The sequence below is a fragment of the Rattus rattus genome, chromosome 13, assembly GCF_011064425.1.
Source record: "Rattus rattus isolate New Zealand chromosome 13, Rrattus_CSIRO_v1, whole genome shotgun sequence".
Classification (NCBI taxonomy): Eukaryota; Metazoa; Chordata; class Mammalia; order Rodentia; family Muridae; genus Rattus; species Rattus rattus.
The window spans coordinates 70,492,033-70,515,849 of record NC_046166.1 but is presented as its reverse complement, the minus strand read 5'-3'; the positions used below and the strand labels follow the sequence as shown (position 1 = coordinate 70,515,849).

Sequence of the window (23,817 nt, the reverse complement as noted above, 5' to 3'; positions counted from 1 at the left end):
GACCACAGCCTCATATCCATGGTGTGAGAGCTCACCATCTTCAGGTGCCCCGCCCCCATTTTGTAGACCAGCTCCCTCCAGGGGCAGGAGACAGAACAGCTCTGCCTTATAGCAGCATCATGTGCCTGACTGCAGAGAATTCAGACTGGCAGGAAGGGCAAGGTCTGGGGAGAGGAAAGCCTGGTCTCTGGGAATGCTTGGTTGGGGATACTGGTGGGGTTGCAGGTTCTACCTTCCTGGTCTGGCTGCAAGCAGGAGCACCGTGAAATCAGCCCTCTGAAAGGCCTGAGCTGAAGGGAGCTTTGTTCCTAGGGTAAAGGATCTCTGCACTCAGACTGGCCACATGAGATCTCACCATGTGACTAAAGTCCATCTCCCTGGGGCCCCAGCATTCTCCTTGGCAGGTGACACCAGGTCGTACTGGAAAAAGCCATCCCCGGCTAAACCTTTAAGGTAAAAACTCCCTTGGGAAATATCTGGATGGGAATGTGTGGTGCAGCTCTTGAGCCCACCCACTCCTGGATAGGGCTGGGGTATCATGCCACCCGGCTAGGGCGGTGACTTTGAGACACCATAAATGGAAGCCCGCTGGGGGCTGATAGCAGCTGCCATTGGACAAGACCTGACATCCAGGCTCTATTTAGTGATGCTATTTAGTTAGGCTGTGCTGGCTGTGTAGGACCTTGGGGTAGGGTCTGGAAGGCCAGCCTGCTGAAGAGCCTGTTCAGGGCCCTGACCAACCCAACGTGTAATATCCATTCTGAGAAAGCCAGGGGTCATCACAAGTGACCATGCTCAGGAGTGGGCTACTCTGTCCCACTTATCCCCATGGGGTACAGGCTAGGAATGCATCCTGGGAGGACGGTGTGGGTGTCTGTTTCAGTATGACCATTTGAAGAGAGTCTTCTCTGCTTCCGCTTATGGGTCCTGGGACCCAACTAAGGCCATCAGGCTGGACCAGATAATTCAATTTATGACTCCAAAAGTAGGAAAAAATGTAGAACATGAACTTTAAATCATTCTTTTAAAAGTTCACTTTAAATCATTCTTTTAAAAGTTCACTTTAAATCATTCTTTTAAAAGTTCACATTGAGCGTCGCGATTTCAAGTATTTACAAGAGGAACAACGTGATAGGAACTGGGGAAGTGTGTGCTCTGGAAGAGAACTGCAGCGGCGGACGGTGCGAGCCTGTGCACTCAGCTCTGTGCCTGCAGCGCAGCTCGGCAACTTTCCCGGAGCCTAGTGATGGTCGCCATGGACAGGCTTCCTGGTTCTGAAAATATTTTCTGGAAGAAAAACAAAATGTTTTCCCAAACAAGCCCTCATAACACATTTTCACTTTAGCTGTCCCTTAAAAGGCCCCACTGTGGACATGGTGTTACAAGTCTCTCAGCCCCACACTGAGAGAAGGGGCAGATCTGTTGTTCAGGCCAGCTAAGGCAAGACCTTTTCTCAGAAACGAGGACCAGCTGGGCAGGGGTGGCTCACATCTGTGATCCCAACACTCGCTCAGGAGGCAGAGGCACGCAGATTTCTTGCGTGTGAGGCCAGTGTGGTCCATCCAGAGTGTGTTCTAGGACCACAAAGACCACACAAACCCTGTCTCGGGAAGAAGGAAAGAAGGGCGGAGCCTGGCAGGCAAACCAGCCTGCCAAGACGTGGGCTTGGGTCAGTCTTCTAGGTACATCGCAGCAGGGTCCTACACGAGAGGTGCCTTACCCACAGGCTGCCGTGTGCTGAATACACTTAGGTCTGGGTTTCTACAAAGTCCAAGCAAGAACACTTTTGACTTTCACAATCTTGGGATACAGAGGTCAAGCCAACCAAGACCGGCTTGTCAGGCTGGACTGAGCTCATGACGCAGGTGACAGTGCCACAGAAGGTCAGAGGGATGGAGACCAGACAGCTCTCTGCCTAAGAGGGCCTGGGCATCCCTGACAGCACATCTTTAGGCCGAGCTCAGCAGGTGAAAGTGTGCCCGAGTCTGCTCGGACTTGGCGTCTGACTGGAGGCCACACTGCTGCCGTTTGCAGCAGGCTTGGGAGGGCGGAACCCGGCAGGAGAGGAATCACTCCAACTCCCAGGAAGGCCGTCTAACCACATTCTCCAAGATGCACCATGTAAGTGCCTGTGGAAGGACAGGCTGTGCCCCTTCCAGGACAGGTGGCAAGGAGCCATTTCACCAGACCAAACAACTTGACTGCAAAGATGGCAAGACCTGTGGAACACAACTTTAAATCACTCAGGGCACAGGATCAGCAGAACACGCCCGTCAGTGAGCCCCAGTCCCATAGCAGTCAGTACCTAGCCAGGCTCAGTGTAGATACAGAGGAAGGACCCTTGGGTTCTCCCCATGGTGTCCCTCGGGTAGCCTCAAGCCAGATTCGAGTGTCTATGAGAGGACACACTCTACAGCCTTTGAACTTGTGGTTCTGGGAAGCCTGGGGTCCTTGTCTGGTTTTGTTATCCTATGAAGCCCCAACTCCAAAAAGCTTACAGAAGAGCCCTGTCCATAACCCAGAATCCCCTGGCTTGGCTTCAGCAATATGAAGAGTGGGACACAGCTATGAGGTCATTTCCCAGGGTTCCTATCCCTTCACCCACTCAGGGAACTGTGCATTTCATCTGGCCTGCACGAGCAGAACCAGCCCAGGTGTGCCCGATGGCAACCTTCCTGTGAGACTCCTGATGGTGGAATTAAAGGCATGAGGCACCATGCCCAGCCTCCAATGGTGCTTCTTGCCAACAAGGGGCTTCAAGCTACAGCTCTAAAGATGTTAGATGTGATAGTGCCCTTTTAACCCCGGGATTCAGGCGGCAGAAGCAGCCTGATCTCACTTCGAAAGTCCACTGTGGGTCTATGTAGGAAGATCCAGGCCAGCCAGGGCTACACCGCAAAATCCCTGACTAAAGCAGAAAACTACTGAACACTCAGGTTCAGCCTTGTACCAGGTCCTGCCAAGATTACTCAGCTCTGGGCTCTGAGGGCCTCTCAGTTCACCAGCCTTAGCCAACCTCATCCCACCTCATGTTCAGTGGTTTCTGAGCCAGTCTATGCAGCCTGGACCAGGTCAGGACACAGCAGCCACCCCTAGCTTCATGATTGACACTCGTAGGTACCACGGATGACTGTGTCTTATCAGGGCAGTAGGAAGGCCATGGCCTTCTGTGATCAACAGAACCTGTGTGGCTAGGCTTTAAGTCAGCTGAGGACACGCAGGCCTCACCGCCATGCCTCCTCCTGTCCCCAGACTCCAGGGAACCAAAACATTTCCAGTCAGTGTGAACAGTCTTTCCAGGTGAGCAGTGGTGGCCTCAGGGAGACTCCCTCAGTCAGAGGGACTTTGCAGCCACTTTGGCTGGCCAGCAGCTCCCAGGCTGCAGATGAGTGGGAGGGAAGTAGGGGACCAGCCACTAGACTGCAGCTCAGGGAGAGAGGCTGCCCCTCATGGGGAGGAGGACTCAGCAGAGGCACCAGGACACTCGGTGCAGCTGCTAGGGGAGACAGAACTGGAGCCCCTGCACAGGCCAAGCAGCCCAGAACTTACCTGCATGAACGTGTGACACTCTGTCACAAAGTCCCCTTTGGTGATCTGCTTGAACTTGTCACAGATGTCTGGAACACTGCTGGCTTCCAATATAAATTCCTGATGTTGCTTAATTAAGGTCAGAGCTACCCGGAATATGATTTTGGAGCCTTCGTTGAACAAACAGTCCCAGATTCGTAGCACCGTCTGTAGAGACACAGAAATGCCCTATCACTTCACTGTGGCCCACTCGGCTCCTGGGGCTGACCGAGGTGCTCACCTCCACAGGGAGAATATCCACAAACAGGCAGATGAACCAGCGGGACACCAGCAGAGTCCACAGCACACCGTGGCCATCCATCAGTGCTGCCACCGCCGGTAGCTTCATCCTCACCAGCTCTGCCAGGACCTCTTGATCAGTCTTCAGCCCCAACATTGCCGGGCTATAGTAATCTGCCACACAGACAGGAGAAGGGAAACTGAGACTCAAATCAGCAGGGCCTGAGGGCAGAGGCCTGCACTCCCAGCTACTTGGGAGGCTAAGGCAGGATAAGTTTGATGGCTGCTTGAGCCACAGAATGGGTTCAAGGGCAGCCCAGATAACGCCATAAGCCCGTTTCAAAATGCAAGTTAAGGCTAAGGGAGGAGCTCAGTGGCAGGGCATTTGCATAGCATGTACAAGGTTCCTGGGTCTCATCTCCTGGATACACATACACACAAAGATTCATCACCTGTGAAAAGAAGTTTTGACATAAGCTCCAACACGGAGGAGCCGTGAGGGCAGCCAGCCTAGGGAGCTAAGGGACCAGACACGGGTTTTGAGTGATTCTACTTCCTCAGATCGCAGGGCATTGCACCCAGCCACCACTGAATGATGAGGAATGGGAGTTACGGGTTAATGGGACAGAGTTTCAGGTTGGGCCTCAGGGCTGGGATTCAGCTCACTGCTTTGATCCAGTGCTGGGTAAAACTAGGTAGGACAGGGGTTGGGGATTTAGCTCAGTGGTAGAGCGCTTGCCTAGCAAGCACAAGGCCCTGGTTTCGGGTCCCCAGCTCCGGAAAAAAAAAAAAAAAAAAACTAGGTAGGACGGCACACACCTGAAACCCAAGACTTAGGAGATGTAGTACTTGGCTAATAGTGAGTCTGAGACTAGCCTGAGCTACACAATGGGTGAGGAGAGAGCAGAACAGGAAGTGTTAGAGTGGTAAATTTCATCTTATAATAAAAATCAAATTCGCACAAGCGCTTCGAACTCCATTTCGTTTGAAGACACATGTCTTACCAAAATAGTTTTGAGTTTCCTACTGAGTTTTTTTTTTTTTCCTTTAAATTACAATATTTTACTCAGTGGGCAAAGGGGAGCATGTGGGCCATGATGGCCATGCATGCAGAGAGCGGAGGGCAATTTCGTGGTCTTGGTTTTCTCTGTTCAACAAAGTGAGTCCTGGTTATCAAATGGTGGTTATAGCCTAGGAGACGGGGACTCCACCGACCGGGCCATCTCACTGACCTGACTACTGAAGTTTTTCAAGTTGTTGGTGCAGTGTGATGTTCTAAATTTTAATGCTTGATTTACACTACAAAAGAAATCACTAAGTCTGTGATAAAACAGAAAACCGAGGTACACTAATTATACACCAACAGTGTCTTGTGCATGACGTGAATGCTAGACAGGCACTGTGCCACAGAGTGAGCAGTCCGCACACATTCAACACCCAGTGAGGCCATGGAGTTCCAAGGCAGCCTATCCCAAAAACAACAACAAACAAAAGGAAGGAGGGAGGGAGGGAGGGAGGGAGGGAGGGAGGGAGGGAGGGGGGGAAAAAAAGAGTTGTCCTGCACACTTGCTTTGAGTCTGCCCCTTGGAGGGAGCCTTTCCACCGTCTGTTCTCCTTGTCTTAGTTGTTTGCTTATTCGGGTGTTTCTGGGTGCTGGCAGTTCTGAGATCCCAGGATGACCTACATGTTGCAACTCTGTTGCCTTAACCTCCTAAACGAGGATTCCACACTAGAATTCCACGCCTGGCTCTCCTTCCTAACCGTGCACATCCCGCTTAGCTGGGAGAGGTGTATGCACGGACAGTCAGGGCCGTCCCCAGCTCTATCATCAGCTCAGCAGAGGGACAGGAGCTGGGCAGAGGAGATTTGCAGAGGAGCATTTCGTGACCTTGGCCCTGCTTGGAAGCTTAGACCGGCTTCCAAAAATAGAGATGTTAAACTCATGCTCCGAACTCCACAGCCCTGAGACAGTCTCCAGGGAAAAGACTGCATTAACCCACTATACCTCCACGTTCCTCCCAGTCTCCTGTGGAAGCCGTACCACTGCAGTACCACCCTTGGACATGAGGTCTGACCAGTGTGCAGAAGCTGGGTCAGAGCCAGGCACAGCCCGAGTTCCAGGATGCCTATGCCTTGGTTCACAGCTGCACACCCAGGCTCAACCCCAAGACGGGGCAGCCGTTTCCAAGTTCTAATCTCGATAGTTTTCAGCCTTCATGGTCTCCACAGAGAGGATGTGCACTCTGTGGCACGCATTCTGAGACCCCCTGCCTGTCGGCCTCTGACTACAGATAAAGCACCTATCGTTGGCTCCAGGGTGCAGGGGCCCATGTTTGCTGGCAGACAGACTCTGCTTGGAATAAGTGAGCCTTCACCTTTTGTTATAAACCCGTTGAGGCCAGCTCGGCTGCCCTCTCTGCAAGCCGCCTAAATGAAAACAAAAAACTGGGTGATGGTGTGGAAGAGAAACATGCATTTAATCCCAGTACTCAAGAGGCAGAGACAGCTGGGGTTCTGTGAGTCCAAGACCAGCCTAGTGTAGGCTGTAGTTCCAGGGCTACACAGAGAAACCCTCTCAAAAAAAAAAAAAAAAGGGAGAGGAGGAGGAGGAGAGTGGCAGCAGGCCTCACAGGTAGATCTCTCCAGGGCCAGAGGCCCAGCCTTGGAAACCAGTGCCTCTCCCTTGCTGTGACTGGGGTTACTCTCACCTACACCTACCAGGATTCAGTCACATCCTAAGTTCAAGGATATCCTGAGGCGCCCAGATCTGAGGCTGAAGGGCAGAGACACAGGATTCCCGGGATATTTGCCACCAACCGGCTCTTTGGGATAAAGGGTCTGTGTTCCTGCATTTTGTCCTGAACCCCTGCAGTAGCGTTAAGTGGCTGCACACAGGAGAGGAAGAATAGCCGTCAACACACCACCACAGGGGCCCCAACCCACAGTGTCCACTGTGTGCTTCTAATCAAATCCTACTTGGACCGCCAGGGTGTCTGCACTGAGCCTCCTTGATCACAAAGGTGACTGAACCGTAAGGGATCTGGGAGGGGCTATCTCCCCAGCCTGTCTCACAGTCTGACACAGGATGATCATCTATCTTACCTGTTTCAGGGTCTAACTCACACATCATCACAGGCCTGTGTATCCCGGGCAGGGCGAGGGGGTGAGTATCTGCTTAGACTCAGCTGAGACCAGCAGACAAGGGTCCTACTCCAGCCCTCCTGTACCAGGACCTCCTACTCCAGCCCTCCTGCACCAGGACCTCCTACTCCAGCCCTCCTGCACCAGGACCTCCTACTCCAGCCCTCCTGCACCAGGACCTCCTACTCCAGCCCTCCTGCACCAGGACCTCCTACTCCAGCCCTCCTGCACCAGGACCTCCTACTCCAGCCCTCCTGCACCAGGACCTCCTACTCCAGCCCTCCTGCACCAGGACCTGTGGCCTGCAGAGACCTGGAGCCCTTAGCATCACGGTTATGCCTGGCTTGGGCAGAGGTATTTCTGTGACCAGCAGTTAGCAACCTATTTCCCTGCATTTCAGGGGAAAACAGGTCAAACTTTTCCTGGGTGTGCAGGAATCCATTCATTAAGAGACAGGAGGGTGGGGTTGGGGATTTGGGGTTGGGAATTTAGCTCCGTGGTAGAACACTTGCCTAGCAAGTGCAAGGCCCTGGGTTTGGTCCTCAGATCTGGGGGAAAAAAAAGATAGGAAGGTGCAACCATGAGGAGGAGATCTGTAGTCAGGGGTGGTGGGCCCTCTAGGCAGACTCAGGGATTCTCCACCCCAGAGAGGCCATCGGCCTGGCATTAGAGCCTTCCACAGGATGTCATGAAACTCCCATCTGGGCAGTCATCGTGACGGACGGACGGAGGAGCAGCAGCACAGAGACAAGGCTGACCCAGGACCTGCAAGCCTACCATGACATAAGAGCCCCACTTTCTGGGACACTCCAGTGGGAGAGGTAACAGGGAAAGCAGAGCGATCAGTCTAAAGCCGGGCACCACCAGCCCAGGGATGGCACCACCCACGACGGTGCCGTCAATGAAGAAAACATCACACGCTTGCCTACAGGGCATTTTCTCAGTTGAGGTTCCCTCTACCCCAAATGACTCTAGCTGGGTCAAACGGACATAAAGCCAGCCTCACAGACTAACGGCAGCAGCAAGGTGAGCTTGTTTCTGTCTCGTGGGTCCCAGTCCACCAGCATCCCCACAGGTCTCAGCAAGGTGGGTACCTCACGTACCTCACAGTCCTGTCATGGTATAGAACCCAGACTCAGAAAAGACAACAAACAGCAGCCCTGTGCTGACTAACTCCCTAGACCTCCAGCCTCCTTATCTGGGAAATGGGCTTGACCAATAGGAACATACAACTTAGGCTGAACTGAGGCTATGTTTGAAGTTTAGCAGGAACCAGGGAAACAGCCCAGGCTGGAAGCCACACCTCCCACGCATGTTCTACGCCCTTCTGGGGGGCCACGAATAGGACTGGTCAGAAAGAAAATCCTGCCCCAGGTCACTCCCTCAGGATAGCACCGGCTCTGCCCAGGGACCCTTGCTGCAGCCCAGAGTCTACACTGGCTTTACTACAACTGGTGAGCATTCTCTACTAATGAAAAGAGAGGGCACACAGGTTTGTGCCTTCCCATTTATAAAGCAGCAATTCCCCGGCCACGCCGTGTTGAGTTCTAACAAGCTCAGTAGTGCGTCTGGACTGTGGGGCTCATGTGTGATCAAGTCAGCTGCACAGGGAAGGAAGGAAGCATCGGGACACAGGCAAGAGCACACCCCGAGCAGAGAGACCCAATTCTCCTCAACTTCCACTCCACAAAGCCAGTTTTCACTACATTTTTCCCCCCTTTCTCTTCCCAGTGTTGGATTAAACCCCAAACCTTCCTAAATAAAAGCCAGAAAGTGCTCTCTCCCTGAGTCACACCCCAGCCATTTCACTCCATCCTCACTTGGCCAGCCAGGCCTTTTCAGAGAAGCAGGGCAGGGTGAGTGAAGAGAACTTCAACCTACCAGGCAGTATTCTTCCAACAAGAGCATCCAAAAGCCAGAAAGACTCCTCTTCATTCTTAGTGATAAGGATCAGATACCCAGCTATGAAGTTCATTCCCTGAAATCAGAATGGAAAACAAACTTCACAGAGACCTACGCAAACAGGGCGCAGCGTTTCAGCTCACGGCAGGTTCCTTCCTTTTGCCCTTCCTGGAAACGTGTGACCCTCTAGACCAGCGGTTCTCACCCCTCCTAACGCTGTGACCCTTTAATGCAGTTCCTCGTGGCGTGCTGACCCCCGACCATAAAACTATTTCGTTGCTACTTCATAACTGTAATTCACTACACCGACCTTTGCCTAGCACAGTAGAGATCCAAAGCTAGTTGTCTGCACTGTTCAGCCAGCCAAAACGGGGGCATTCAGCCTGACAAACACGGCTGCCACTCAGAATATGAAACCCAAGACACTCTCCTCCTATTGCTGGCCTGTGGCACAGGCAGTGAATGCTGCCTGACTCCTAAGTGATCAACCTGAGCCATCTGACCAGCACCGAAGCCTGGCGGCAGGAGGGGGTGGGGGGCACGACCTGTTAGCGACTGTGTCTGTGGCAGCAGCAAACATCAACCAGGCCCAAGTGACATAGCCCTGTAACTCCCACCCCAGCTTTTTCAGAAGCGGAGGTAAGAGGACCATGAGTTCAAGGCCAGCCTGGGACTCGGACTCCAAATTTTTAAAACAGTGAGAAAAGGATTATGGGATAGCTCAAGGGGAGGCACGTGCTCCGAATGTTCGATCCTCAGTCTCCCAAAAGGACAAACAATAACAATCAGCAGAGATCGTGGTCCTGCCTGGAGGAGTAGGGCAGCCAAGAAGATTCTCCCCTGATGGGCAGATGCCGCCAGGGTGCCAAGTTCTAGCACAAAGCTAGGCAGAGAGGCCGTGGCCCTCGGGGCTTATGGGGACCTAGGAGTGTGATTTCCTGTCATTTCTGGGAGGCTAGGGCTTTGCACAACTCCCTGTCCCTCCCTCTTGTCCACCTATACTTTCTAAAATAGACATGCGTTCCTCGGGAAAGGAGGGAAGAAAGCCAGCTTTCCTCGGACACCAGGATAGGCTCAGATAATACCAAACAGGCACCACGTGTGCGGTCTGCACAAAGATACAAGGATCGGCAAGAGGCAACACCACTGCCAGGCACAGAGCCGCCACGCCTGTTCTCCGCCCAGAGTGCCCCCAAGAACGAGACTCAGTGCACAAGTCAGATGCACAGGAGCTGGGGCGATGGCCCTAGCAAAGTGTTTGTCCCACAACTGCATTTGCATCCTCAGTGCCCACAGGCAGAAGCCGGCACCAGAAGAGGTGCTGATTGCTCAGTACTAGCAAGGTGGAGCTGGGCAGATTGCTCCAGTACCTACTGGCTCAAACCCCCCCTAAGTTAGCAAGCAGCAGGTTCAGGGAGCTCAGAGGCCGATGTCTTTAAAACGAGGTGGGGAGTTATCTCTGGGGCGAGACACTTGATGTCAGCCTCTGGTCTGCATGCAGAAGCAGGTACGCACGCACGACCACATACACAAGCATGTCTCATCCACAAAGGCTGAATGAAGCTCAGGGTCAGAGAACTTCTCAGTCATGCGAAAGACCCCTGCTTCTGTGTCCAGCACTGAGAAAAGAGAAGGAGAGAAAGGAAAGTGCACGGACCAAGGCGCCATGACAGGGCAGAGACCAACGACAGCTCTGTACTCCTGCATCACGAGCTCAGCATGGGGACGGCGCTGCTTCACCTGCGTGAAGTCCATCCTCGTCAAAAGAGACTGCGAGGCCATCTGCAAACACTTTCTGACCTCCCCATGTTATGGGCAGGAACTGTGTGCCCGAAGCCAGAAGCCTTCTGCCTTCATGTGACAGGTCTGTGCAGATGTCACTCGCTAAAACGAGTTCCCTTTGGAATAGGGACCTCCACCTGGATGGTGTGTGCCCTTACGAAATGGGAGAGCCTAGACACAGACGACAAGCAAGGCAAACCTGGACACTCCCAGGAATGTCAGATTCCGGGGTGAGGTCTGGACAGGAAGTAGGAAGCGTCGTCCTTAACAGCTGCAGCAGAGGTGGCCCAGAGAGCAGACCCACCCACACCCGGGCCTCACATTCCCAGAATCAGTCTAGGCTGAGCCACGCAGTTTGCAAGTTCACTGGCCCCAGCATACTCCCAGACACAATCAGGAAACTGCTCCCCACTGGCGATCCAAAGACCAAAATCTGCAGGTGGGAGCCATTACTCCAGTCGTCCAGAAACACAAGAGGACAGCGTTGCCATGCTCCTCCACACCCACGGGAGCCTGCGTAGTGCACGCACCTCAGGCCCCGACCTCCTCCTGTTCTGTGCTCACTCAACATCACTCCCACTCTTCCCAATTCCCACCCTCGTCAAAGTCGTCCAACAGGTGCCCTCTGCTTTTCCAGCAGGGACACGCGACAAGCCTACTGTGAGGAGAGCATCCCTACCTAGAGCTCATGAACCTGGAACAAAGCATGTACCTGCAATACGTCATTGCTCTGGACCTGTGGGGTGCCAAATGTCCCCCTAAAACATGCCAGTTCTAAGGCTCTGAGGGCTCACCTGGCAGTACCCCACATCTTGATTGTGCAGCCCATACGCCAGCAGCACGTTGTACAGGGTCTTCTGGAGACAAGGATCTGCCGTCTTCCGGAACATCACGTTGTCAGGGAATGTCCGGTTCAAGTCTGCACAGAAATTCACCAGCACCGTAAAGCTTCTCTCCATCTGCCAAGGTGGCCAGAGTCTGTGTTGGGTTTCTGGAATGGCACCACCTGGCTGCACCCAAGTCACCCCAGAGAAGCCTAGCCCCCACCTCAAGTGCGTCACACACCTGAGCCCGGGCAGCACAGGAGACAGCTGCACCAGGAAGGGGAGCAGTGAGGGGGCTCAGTGTTCTTTCAGAATTGGGAATGGCGCATGGCTTCCTTGTCTCTCCACCAGACACTTCCAATCACCCTGTCAGCATGGAAGAAAGCTTCCAGATTCCAAAGATCAAATATATAAGACTAGGGCTAGCCTGGAGCACACCCCTCTGATCCTTAATCTCAGTACTCTAGAAAGAGAAGCAGTCAGATTTCTATGTGTTCAAGGCCAGCCAGGGCTACATAATGAAACTCCGTCTCAACAACCAGCAACAAAACACTAGGCTTGGTGGCTCGCCCTGCAACTGCCAACACTAAGGCGGGGCTAGCCTGGGCTACAGCACGCACCGAAGCTTCAAGAGAACTGAAACAAAAACCGCCCAGAACATAGGAAGGAGAATGGGCCAAGATTCTCCTCAGAGATAAACCAATACCAAGAATTAAGTAAACTCATGCTGCCGGGTTTTGTACCAAGGCTTCCCCGCCCGGCCCCACCCCTTCCTGCTCTCATAGCCCTTCACCTTCCATAACCTCCCAGACCCAAAACATCTCCCCTGGAACTGTAAACATTCGGTGATGCGGAACGGTCAGCGGCTTGCTACCTCTGACTAAAGGGCAAGGCAGCGTTCATCCTACACGGTGAATCCACCCTTGACTGTGACATCGTCTTTCTAAGGCAATGAAGCTGAAGTGTGGATGAAGCGTGTGGCCCTGTCTGTGCGGCACCAAAGTGTCCACCATGGGGTCCTCTAAGATGGTTTATCCAGTTACTCAAAACAGAAGCCGGGGATATGGCTTCTTCAGGTGGCAGTGCTTGACCGAATGTAGAAAGCCCTGGGTTTGCTCTCTAACACCACAAACACCAGGCATGGTGGCGTACACTGTAATCCCAGCACTCAGGGGGTACAGGCAGGTCATTTATGGTACATATGGAGGTCCAGCCCAGTCTGGGAAACCTTCCTAAGAAAAAAAGAAAGTTACTTGTGGCCAAGCCTGGTGGCCTGAGAGCTATCCTTGGTAACCACATAACAGAAGGTACAGCAATTCTCACGGCCGTCCTGGCCTCTCTGTCCTCTATATGTACCCGCAAACACATAAGCAGTCAATAAAATGAAACCTCAAAACGAGCCAGGTCCAGGGTTTGCACCTCTTCAGTCCTGCACTCGGGAGGTAGAGACTGTGAACTGAGGCCAGCCTGGTCTACATAGCAAGTTGGAGGCTAGCCCCCCAGGATTACATAGCGAAATCCTGTCTCAAAAACAAGCCTGCGGGGTTGGGGATTTAGCTCAGTGGTAGAGCGCTTGCCTACCAAGCGCAAGGCCCTGGGTTCGGTCCCCAGCTCCGAAAAATAGAAAAGAAAAAAACAAAAAAACAAAAAAAAACAAGCCTGCGATTTAAAAAAAGGCTATGCCATAGCACTTACGCAGATGGAGAAGGACATATACCAGGGCTGGAATGTAAGAGGACAGTAGTGTTTAACAGGACAGTTTTGGTTTGGGAAACAGGAGATAAATTACAATATGAATATTTTCCCACAATACACTTTTTTTTTTTCTAAAGAGGCACGGAACAGAACCTTTAAAATCATTTTCCAAGCAGACAGCTATAGTCAATTGTAGGTAAGACACACAAGGCTTGCTGAGGACCTCACTGGGTTCCGCGCCCCCACAGACTGCCTCAAACCACACAGGCCCTGGCTACCTGACCCAAAACCCACCCTCTGTTCTCCGCTAGGTAACTATAAAACTCCGGCACGCTATGTCCACACGGGCATTGTTGACCAGAGTTTTCAGAGTGCTGGTTTCCTCACGAGCTAGTGGTCGCTGCTGTCCTTTTTGTGAACACTTTAGTCTTGACTTCCCCCCAAAACTTAGCATCTGTAGGCACGTCTTCAGTAAGGCAGACTCCGTCATTGCCTACGACTCGAGCAAGGGTGAGTCTCCTGCCAGAAGCACCCTACTCCGCCCTCCCCGCCCGAGCTACATGGCTCAGGGCTGTGAGCGCAGGCCTCCCACCTGTCCTGATGGCTTCCTCCAGGCTGGAACTGCTCTCTCCCTCGAGCAGTCGATGGTAGTATCCAGGGTTCTGATCCATCTGGGCCTGGGCTCCACTCACGGCCATCCACACTCGGGCCCGGTGCTCCAGTGGGATTCCCTTCCGGACATAGCGCTTCACTGAAACCCAGAAAGACTGAGGTTGAGCGCAGAGCCGAGGGGGGTTGAGCTCAGAGCCGAGGGGATAAGGGCGAAGTCCATCTTCCTTCTTCACCTGAGCACTTTTCTTCCTAAACCAATCCAGGAAGAAACGAACGCTTCCTAACTCTGCCCAGATAGAAGGCGTCCACAAGGCTTCTGAAATGGAACACAACCGATGCATATCCTAACCACCACTCTCTTCTACCTCACTGAAGAACCACTGTACCCAGAGCGGGGACAGCCCAGGGCTGCGGGATCACCTTCATCCTCTCTGCCACCAGCCCCGAAAGCTACTTCCCTCAACCCTGAGGACTGAAGGACTCTGTCCAGGATGATTCTTGGCCCTAGATGGCCGCTCTGCCCACCAGGCTGGTTAGACCCAGTGCAGGACGGAAGAACACTTGCCCGACTGGGGTATGGCCCAGTAGAATAGAATGTGCTTGGTGTGGACAAGACCCTGGATCCTAGGCTCGGAACCAGAAGAGACATAACCAAAAGTTAAAAAGAGACAAAAGCAAAACTTAAAAATGCCTCAGATGGGAAGTAGGCAGAGATGTGGAGGCTCTGCCGCCCATGGGACTTCAGGTAGAGAGGAAGGGCCAAGGGCTTCAGGGAGATGGTTCTCAGGGACCTTAACACCAACCAGGCACTGGTCCCAACCTGGAGGAACAAAGCAGGAAACCTAGGCCAGGTCTGACAGCCACGCAGCACTTCGAGACAAGGACAGAAGCCTTCAGCATAGGTCGGCAGAACCCAGGAGCCCAGAGGACCACGACTTCAGCGTCTTTATCTCTGACTCGGTTTCTCTCTCACACTGATCACCACTCTATCTGACAGGGATATTTTTGTCGGAAGTAGGTAAAGGTCTGATGACTTAGGTTCGGTCCTCACGATTGAGCCAGAAGGAGAGAAGAGACACACACAAAGTGTCTCCTCGATTTCACACCCTGTCTCATCTCCACAGCTGTCCCTGGGCCCAGGGCTGCTGCTGTCTTAATAACATCTTCAGTATTTGCTTCTTTGAAGTAAAGAGTCAAAGCTCTGATGTTTTCCTTTGACACCTTGACACATTATTCTTAAAAGAACATTACTTTGGGTTGGAGAGATGGACCAGTGGTTAACAGCACTTGCTGGCTGCTCTTGCAGGGGACCCTGTGTTCAATTCACACCAGCCATGTGGCAGCTCACGACCATGTACAACTCCAGTCCCAGGGGATTGATGCCCTCTCCTCTGACGACCCTGGGCACCAGGCATGCGTATGGTATACACACACACATGCAGGAAAAACACCCACACGCTTTTAAAAAAAATAAAAATGACTTTAAAAAGAAATTAGCTTTACAGAGTGCTATGATTTGGATGTTAACTGTCTCCGGCTCCCTTTTATCTAAGGTATGGTCCCCAGAGCAGTGCTACCAGGAGGTAGCACCTTTTAAAGGTGGTGCCTAATGTGATCTCCCAGTAACTGGGCTCGGAATAAAACTTAACAGTACAGCATTTGCTTGCCATGCATGGGGTCCTAGGATCAATTCCCAGCTCTAAAGAGAGAGAGAGAAGAGAGAGAGAGAGAGAGAGAGAGAGAGAGAGAGAGAGAGAGAGAGACCTGAGGCATCAGTTATGTTCCCCAGACAAATCATAAAAATAAAAACTTCACATAGGCTAGAAAGATGAGCCAGCAGGTTAAAGGCGTGTGCACTGAAAGTTCCGTACCCTGTTTGGCTCCCAGAATTCTCGCAAACCCGTGTAAAGGTGGAAGGAGAGAATCTCCTACAGACACGTGCCATGCTGACTATAAACTCACAGTAACGAAAGCGATACGGTAAGTGGATTCACGGGACACAATACGGATCAGAGGAGCAGCTGGCTGCAGGGCTGGCTCTTCCCTTAAGAGCGCTAGTGCTTTTCCAGAGGATCTGGGTTCAGTCATATATATATATATATACATATATATATACATATATATATATATATATATATACACACATACACACACACATATATATCTTTTAAAGTCTTTTTTAAAGCAACACAGAAAAACAGGCTCTTACAAAGAAGGCCAACTGCTTTGTGACAAGCGTGGCAAAGGAAATCCACTGCGCTAAGTCTGTCCAAATAAAGAATGGCTTTAAAAAAAAAAAAAAAAACGCCAACAATGTAAACTCTGCAGCCCTCAGTGGCGGGAGTGTGAAAATGCACAGCCACTCTGGCTCCTATCCCTTCCCCCTGGATTCTGCGAATCCGCTTCTGGGCCTTACACAGGCCAGACAGTGCAATGTCTTACCAGTTAAGCCTTTACTATAATCCAGCAATCCCACTAAGAAAGCCTGAGAGCTGCGTTCACTCTCTCTCTCTCTCTCTCACACACACACACACACACACACACACACACACACACACCCGCACCTGCACCCGCCTGTGAGAAGCAGAGAGGTTGAGAACCACCCCAACAGCAGAGGGATGAGCCACCGGGGCCCACAAGACCCCAGCCGAGCCTCTGGTGCATATGGAAACCAAACTCAACTGCTGCAGCCCAGCCGAGCAGCCCATGGCACCCTGGGAAAGGCCGACTCAGAGCTGGTCTAGAGGAGGACTGGCAAGGAGCGGTTCAGACACTTCTGAAGTGATGAGACTGTAACTCTTCATGTGTGTAGGGGGGGTACCCACCAGGGTGCTGGGGCTCCTGGCACTTTGAACAGCCTGACATAGGTACCAGGAACCGAACTTTGTAAGCACTAGAGATTCTAACTGTGGAGCCATCTTGCTAGCCACCTCCCCCCTCCCCCTCCCCCTCCCTTCCCCTACAGCCAACCCCTCCCCTCCCCAGACTGCCAGACACCCCTTCTCCCTCCCCAGACTGCCAGACCCCCCCCTCCCTTCCCTCCCCAGGCTTGAGCCACCCCTCCCTTCCCCTCCCCAGACTGCCAGCCACCTCCCTCCCCCTCCCTCTCCATACAGCCAACCACCCTCTCCCTCCCCCAGACTGCCAGCCACCTCCTCCACTCCCCTCCCCAGGCTGCCAGCCACCCCCTCCCTTCCCTCCCCAGGCTGCCAGCCACCCCCTTCCCTCCCCAGGCTGCCAGCCACCCCCTCCCCCCACCCCTCCCCCCCCATACTGCCAGCCACCTCCCCTCTCCAGTGTTTTTTAGGACCTCACTATGTAGCCCTAGGTACAGAAAAATAGTATGAAAAAGACCTACAGAAAGAATAATCTGCCCAGAGACCATCACCAATGATGTAAAACCGGCAGCCACTAGAGCCCTCAGGCGTGGTGGGAATGCAAAAACCAGCACAGCCGCTTCGGAAAATGCTTGCAGGGTCTTTTCTGGCTCCCACACCCGTCTGATTCCGGGAATCAGCTTCTAGGCCTAGAACAGGATCTCTATGTAGACCGGGTTGGCTTTCAAAATTACAGCAATCCTCCTGTCTCTGCTTCCTAAGAACTGGGGTGAAAAGTCACACTGGCTCTGGTTTGAATTTTAACTTTTCGGCTGTTTGTCTAAAATCTCAAACCCGAACACTCCGAACAATGGGTTCCACTGCAAACTTCAAAAATAACTTAGTAATATAAGGTTTCTGTTGCTGTGTTTAAGCAAAGGGCAAAACAGACCCAAACCAGTTCCTGATCCGATACCTGCTGTGTGCTATGGCTTCCCAGCCCCACACCCAAGCAAGCTCAGTTTCCTTATTCAGCCCAGCGCTGCAGAGGCCAAGCTGGGACTCCCGCTGGCCCAGAGGCCAGTCTCCAGCACACCTTTATCTTATCTCAACTTGCTTTGTTTCTCCAAGGGGAATGAAGACAGCTTTCTTGCCCTCCCAGAAGAACCGACCTCCTTCTGAGGACAGGGTTCACCCAGAGGCAGCCAATGAACCTTGTAGAAAACTAGCTTCCGTCTGTCTGCTCAACCGAGTCAAGGAAAACCAGGTCTGGGGCATTTGGCTCTGACTATGATTCTACGATGCACAGGTGTGTGTGACTAAGCCACGGGAGAACAGAGAAGCAAACGGCTCCACTGGGTGTCCTCAGTACCAAGAACGCTAAACAGAGAAAGGCAAACAGAGGGCTGAGTTCAGGCTCCCCCCTGCGACAGAGAACGCATGCTCTGTTCCTGGGGCCTCCAGGTAGAGGTTTGCATAAGACAGAAAAACAGTATTCACCATACCGGCTTCCATCAGAAGAGTGAATTACAGCTGTCATCTGGGACGTCTCAGATAACAAGATTTGCAGGTAACTAGAGACCTCTAGATGATAGGGGATGCTGGCCAGGGAGATCACGGATGCAGAGAGAGCCTGTGTGTCGGCTTCTGCTTAGGCTGACCATCTGAGACACTATGTCAGTCTCCTGACACCAAGGGCATAGGCCTTGACCTAAAACATCCTCTCCCGTGCAGCAGAGGGGAAATCCTCAATCAGAAACCTCTTTGGGACAGACAGAATACCATCACCTTGATGTCCCCTGGCACAATCGGTGTCCCTTACGGTTGATTACTCCTTTTTGATACAGAAGATGCTTGCCTCACACAGACAAGGCCAAGGAGGCCAGCCTAAAGCCAGATGAGAGGAAGTACCACGTGATAAGGAGAAAGAAAGGCATGCTAGCCCTTAATCGGATGTGTACTGACAGTCCCTTAACCCCACCCCCACCCCAATCCAGTTGCCTGCAGACTCAGGCTTCTCCCCTTCTAACTCAGAAACAGTAATGCTCTTCCTCTCTTTGGTCTCCTGGCAGCTGGTGAGACCTGCAGCTTGTCTGCCCTACTGCCGCCTTGAGTCTCCTTCAGAATCTGTTGAAACCTTTTTACTAACCCCAAGGCATGGTGATGCTCCCCTTTAATCCCAGCACTAGGGAGGCAGAGGCAGGTGGATGCCTGTGAGTTTGAGGCCAGCCTGGTTTATACAGCAAGTTCTAGGTCAGTCAGGCCTAGAAAGATCATATCTCAAACAAACAAACAAACAAGAAAGTTCTGGTGAGATTCAGAACTTGGAAAAGTGGCCCTGTGTCCACCACTGACTCCGACAGGCGGAACACCGCCAAGCCCAGAAAGCTACGCATGGTGGTGAACAGACAGAATGTCTGCATCCGGGAGCTGAGACACAAGGATCTCAAGCCAAAGGCTGGCCTGGATTACATGGGCAAGACGCTGCCTCAAAAACCAAGTGAGATACAGACAGGCTCGTGCACATGCACACGTGCACACACACACACACACACACACACACACACACACACACACACACACACACACACAGTGGGGTGTCTAACCTTGAGGCCCTGGCTCCCACCCCCATACATGGAGGCATCTTCCCAGATCATGGTTCATATGATGGCTCTCCTGGGACCAGTCTCCTGCTGATTCCAGTCCAGTCAACCCAGAATATCTGTCAGGAAATTCCCATTTCTGGAACAACTTGTCTGCTCCGGTTTTATGCTCCACTGAACAATGCCAGCACTATAGGTCCCTACCTAGAAACACTTTACTGCCAGCAGGAACACTGGGCTCCCAGCACCCCCACACCTTGCTTCCTGCCAGGACATCGGGACAACTCTACCCTGCCTGAGTCCCCATCCCTCAGGCCGAGGGTCTGCCAGAAGCCAGATGTATGTTTACACCAGTTATACCTGTTACCGTAATTACAGCCTAACGAATATTACATAACCAAAGGAATATCAAAACGATGGTTAAAACAGATTAAACTCTCTTTTTTGGAGATGTATTTCTAGCCAGGCCTGGCGTGGTGTCATATGCATACTTAATTTCAGTCAGCACTTAGAAGATGGAGGCAGGTGGATCTCTGAGATTGAACTCAGTCTGGTCTACATAGAGAGTTCTATTCTATGCCAGCTCTGGCTGCACAGTGAGACACTGTCAGAGAAAAAAAAAAAGGCAAAGAGATAGGCCCTCACCATGTAACCCTAACTGTTCTCACTCTGTAGACCAGGCTCTCCTCAAACTCACACAGACCCACACAAGTGGTGGGATTAAAGGCATGTGACATGTGTGTGTGTGTGTGTGTGTGTGTGTGTGTGTGTGTGTGTGTGTGTGTGTGTTTGTGTGCTGGAAACTGACCTCAGGTCCTCTGGAAGAGCAGGAAGCCCACGGTGCCTCTTAACCTCTGAACCCTCTCTCCAGCCCAGCAACTTAAACTTTCAGAGAGTTGAGAAAAATGTTCAAAAGCAAAGCAAACCTGCTGACCTGGGTACTAGACTACTGAGAACCAAGCCTAGTGGCTGAAGCCTGCAGAGGGTCACAGGTTCAAGGCCTCTCTGGGCTTTGAGGGCTGCACTCATGTTGGCATTGTGTAAGAGACCTGCACAGACCTACCTATTCCAGGCACAATCAGTCTGACTTAACTGTCCTCCTAGCCACAGGAGTCACTTCCTGTACGGACATGCTCCTGGGGGGGACACATGAAGTCAGTCCCCAGTGGTCACTTCTGTGGTAGACTAGAGCCTGGGGTGGGAGAGAGGTGGCTTCATTGCATAACTTTCCGCACAACTAAAATGTTCACCATGGGCATGAATTATGTATTAAGTGTAAATAAGACTTTCCAACCTTAAAAGACAAGAAAGTAGTGTTTGTTGAAAACACGCTTGAACGCGGAGAAGAGTAACCACAAAGGGGAAAGATGGGGGAACACGTTAGCGCAGACAACAGAGTCCTCTACGCTCGGGTCTCCGCTGGGTAGACACTGCAGGTCTGTCTACCTGGCCACCTGGCAAACACCTTCACACACTCCTTTAACAAATATTAAGTCTCTATCATCTCAACAGAGCAATATTCCCTGTACCCAGGATTCCACAGTGAAATAAGCAAAAGGCTCTGTAAGCAGGGAGGGACCTTTGATTCTACCAGGAAAACTAATGACTATCAAATGTGGTGTACGGGAAGCACAGGAAAAATGCTTGGAGAGGCATGGTAGTTCCTGTTCAGAGAAAGAGGAAAGTTTGTCTCGGAACTGGACTACCAGGAGCCCAGCCCGTCTGATTTGGGAAGCACGAAATCCATCTGGTGCCCAGCCCCCAGCTGCAGCTCCTGTTAGGAAAGAACAGACTCGGAGCCCCACCCTGAGTGCCCCACCCCTACCCATCTCTAAGAGCTAGGCGCTGCTGTAAACCCCCACAGAACTAGAGGCCTTCTCGATGCTCCCAAGGAAGGATGGACTTTGCCCATCTTCAGTTAAGAGGGCGTGGTGACCATAGAGAAAATACAGCCAGGTGTGGAGCGGTCTGGTCTGCTCTGTGGCACATACACACCCCTCAAGTCAGTGCCTGGACAGGGGCCTCATGGTGTCCCAGGAGTCGTGCTTGGGAGTGGTGGGGTTCAACTATAATGGGGTCCAGTTCTTACGGAAATGTTTGTGTATGCTTGTGCGCAGGGTGGTGATGGTGTGTGTAGGTCTGGCTTTAAGAGTTCCAGCTGGTGGGGATCCTGCTGCTGCTGAGTCCCATTGTAGAGGGATTCGGCTACTGAGGGGCGGGTGAATCATGCTCACCCGTTGCGCTGTACTGGGTTCTACTGCTGGGAAGTCGTGCCATAGGGACTTTAACTACTGCAGGGTAGTGGCCACTGCAGGGCGCTGGGGGTCGCGCCACAGGGGTTCTGACTGTTGGGAGAAAGTCCTGATTGTCTGAATGGCTGCTATACCAGCCAGCATCAGGCCTCTCACCTGTCACGCTTTTTCGGACACCACCGCTTCCCTTTAGAAGTTTGGACCATTTGATCGCCCTCTTAGTGAGTATCACCAGGTACGTGGAAAAGAATTCTTCATAAGCCGCATAATCAAAGTCTTCGGGCCTTTCAAATCCATACGGATCGATCCTACAAACAAAAAGAACCTGTTTCCTCGAACCAAGTTTCCGCGCCTGCCGGGATGCGGCTGGGGTCCAGGAGCTCCGACACCCGACACCCCTCGGTACGCCCCTCCGTCCATCTTCGGTTCACCTTCCCTTCCTCCCCTCCTCCATCCCCTCCACTCCTCCACCCCCTCATTCCCCTCGCTCTCCGTGGACCAGAGCGCGTGCCCCGCGCAGCATCGACCGGCTCAGACCCAGTCCGAGGAGGGCGCCCAGCACCCCGCGCGCGCGGCCTCCGCACCCACCTGGGTACCCGAGCTCGCGCCGCCTGCGCGCGCTCTGCGGGATCCATGCGGAGAGCGGCCAGGGACCGCGGGACTCTGAACCAGTGCAGCCCCAAGCGCTGGACCCCGGTGCGCCGCTGGCCCCGGGGCGCGCGAGTGCTTCCGGCGGGGGCGTGGCCGAGACGGGGGCGGGACAAGGACGAGGGGCGGAGCCAGTGGGGGCGGGGCAGGGTAGAGTGGACCGAGCCGGGATGGGGTGGGGGCGGTGTGGGCATGGGAGGGCTTAGGGGCCCGAACCCAGTCCACCTGCTGCAGCCTGACACTAGGGATTTGAGAATCCATCCAGATGGAAACCTGTGCCGAGGTCAGAAGACGGATCCACTTTGCAGGATTTTAAGTATTCTTCAAGCCTCGGTGCCTGGCGGATTGGACTTCGGACTTACAGCTCCGATGCTGGAAAAGGAGTCTTTTTTTTTTTTTCCCCACTTTGCTCCCTTGCATTTCAAGGCTGAGAACTAACGGTGTTGAGGGCCACCATCTAGGCGTCCTCGCTTCTCTAAACCTTGGAACCCGAGGTCTAGCTTGGAATGAGTCGTCGCCGCGTCTCCTCGCCTGGAGAAGCCCCGGCTATGTGCCCTACGGCAGGGGCACAGTGCCACGGTGGTGCCGAGCTTCTTTGGTGGTTCCAGTCGCCGTCAGTTTCTTGAGATTTCAGACTTTGGGCTTGGAAACCAGTTGACTGCCGTTCTTAGAGAGGAGCCATTGGAAATCTGTGGAGAAATTTTGGAACTATAAATGCTCACCGTGCCGAGGTAAATAAAGTATAGGGTTTTGGCGCCTTTAGCCTCTGGGTCGCGATAGGGCGGATCGGATGTTGCAGACTTTTCTGTGGCGTTTAGAAGGTAGTGCCCAACTTCTAAAAGTCTCTTCTGAAAAAGTCCATGAGCTTTGCTGACTGTGGTTGGGATGACCCTCAGCTGGACTTTGGGAACTCACTTGGACTAGTTAGAAGCCTCTAAGTACCTAACAGGAAGCAGTGGGGGTGGGGGGATTAGAATTTAGCCTGGTCCATTGGGACACTTGTATACCCCAGTGTAAATGATCCTGACCTCAGTGCTAAGAATACAGGCGTAGCGCTATATAATAATAGGCATAGTGTTCTCTCTCTCTCTCTCTCTCTCTCTCTCTCTGCTACATAGGCATCTCTGGCCTTTGCTTCATTTTCTCTAGATTTTGAGACTACTGTAAGACAGATGAGAGAACCTGAGGTTGGTTTGTTTCTACACCCCCCCGCCCCCTCGCTTTGACCAAACTATAATGAACAAGAATTCTCTACTAAGTTTTTGTACTCCCATCTCTCTTTCTTTTATTTTTTATTTATTTTATTCTTTTTTACTTTCTTTTATTTATTTTATTTTATTTTTTTGAGACAGTGTCTCACTATGTAGCTCTGGTTGGTCCGGAACTCACTATGTAGATCAGGCTGGTCTGGAACTCAGAGAGATCTACCTACATCTGCCCCCCGCCCACACACACACACACACACACACACAAACACCTGAGTGCTGGAACTAAAGGCATGTGCCACCATATCTAGTCCCATCTTTCTTTTAGAATACAGCAAGAAATGAACCTGAAAATCCAGTTAGATCTGTTTAAGCTTCTCTGTTGACACTGGATGAAGCTTAGTGCTAGCATGAGCAGAACTCCAAATTCCAGTTCCCACAGTCGCCCAGAGTGCTTGCTGCCTCTGGGGAAAACTTGCAGAGATCAGCTCAGCCCAGCAGTGAATGGCTTTTTAACACCAAACGTCCTT

The 23,817-nt window shown here is 52.4% G+C and overlaps 1 protein-coding gene across 2 annotated transcripts; it reads right to left on the bottom strand.

The window, feature by feature from the left end:
• Positions 1–1,060: 1,060 nt before the first annotated feature.
• Positions 1,061–22,175, bottom strand: Grtp1 (growth hormone regulated TBC protein 1). 2 transcript variants are annotated; one of them, XM_032919132.1, is made up of 8 exons: positions 22,023–22,175; positions 21,591–21,742; positions 13,744–13,902; positions 11,427–11,551; positions 8,830–8,926; positions 3,809–3,981; positions 3,550–3,735; positions 1,061–1,287 (listed from the first exon to the last, which is right to left on the bottom strand). In XM_032919132.1, exons 1-8 carry the CDS (start codon positions 22,067–22,069, stop codon positions 1,198–1,200), a joined length of 1,029 nt encoding a protein of 342 aa, XP_032775023.1. In that variant the 5' UTR covers positions 22,070–22,175; the 3' UTR covers positions 1,061–1,197. The 2 variants fall into 2 exon arrangements, with proteins under 2 accessions (XP_032775023.1, XP_032775024.1); XM_032919133.1 differs by lacking the exon at positions 13,744–13,902.
• Positions 22,176–23,817: the final 1,642 nt, after the last annotated feature.

What these genes read in the sequence shown, in the direction of transcription:
- Grtp1 (XM_032919132.1), bottom strand. Translation starts at nt 22,069, where the DNA reads ATGGATCCCGCAGAGCGCGCGCAGGCGGCGCGAGCTCGGGTACCCAG. An exon ending in GCGCGAGCTCGGGTACCCAG is followed by an intron (nt 21,743 to 22,022) that starts GTGGGTGCGGAG and finishes TTTTGTTTGTAG; the next exon opens with GATCGATCCGTATGGATTTG. An exon ending in GGAGGAAGCCATCAGGACAG is followed by an intron (nt 11,552 to 13,743) that starts GTGGGAGGCCTG and finishes ATTTCTGTGCAG; the next exon opens with ACTTGAACCGGACATTCCCT.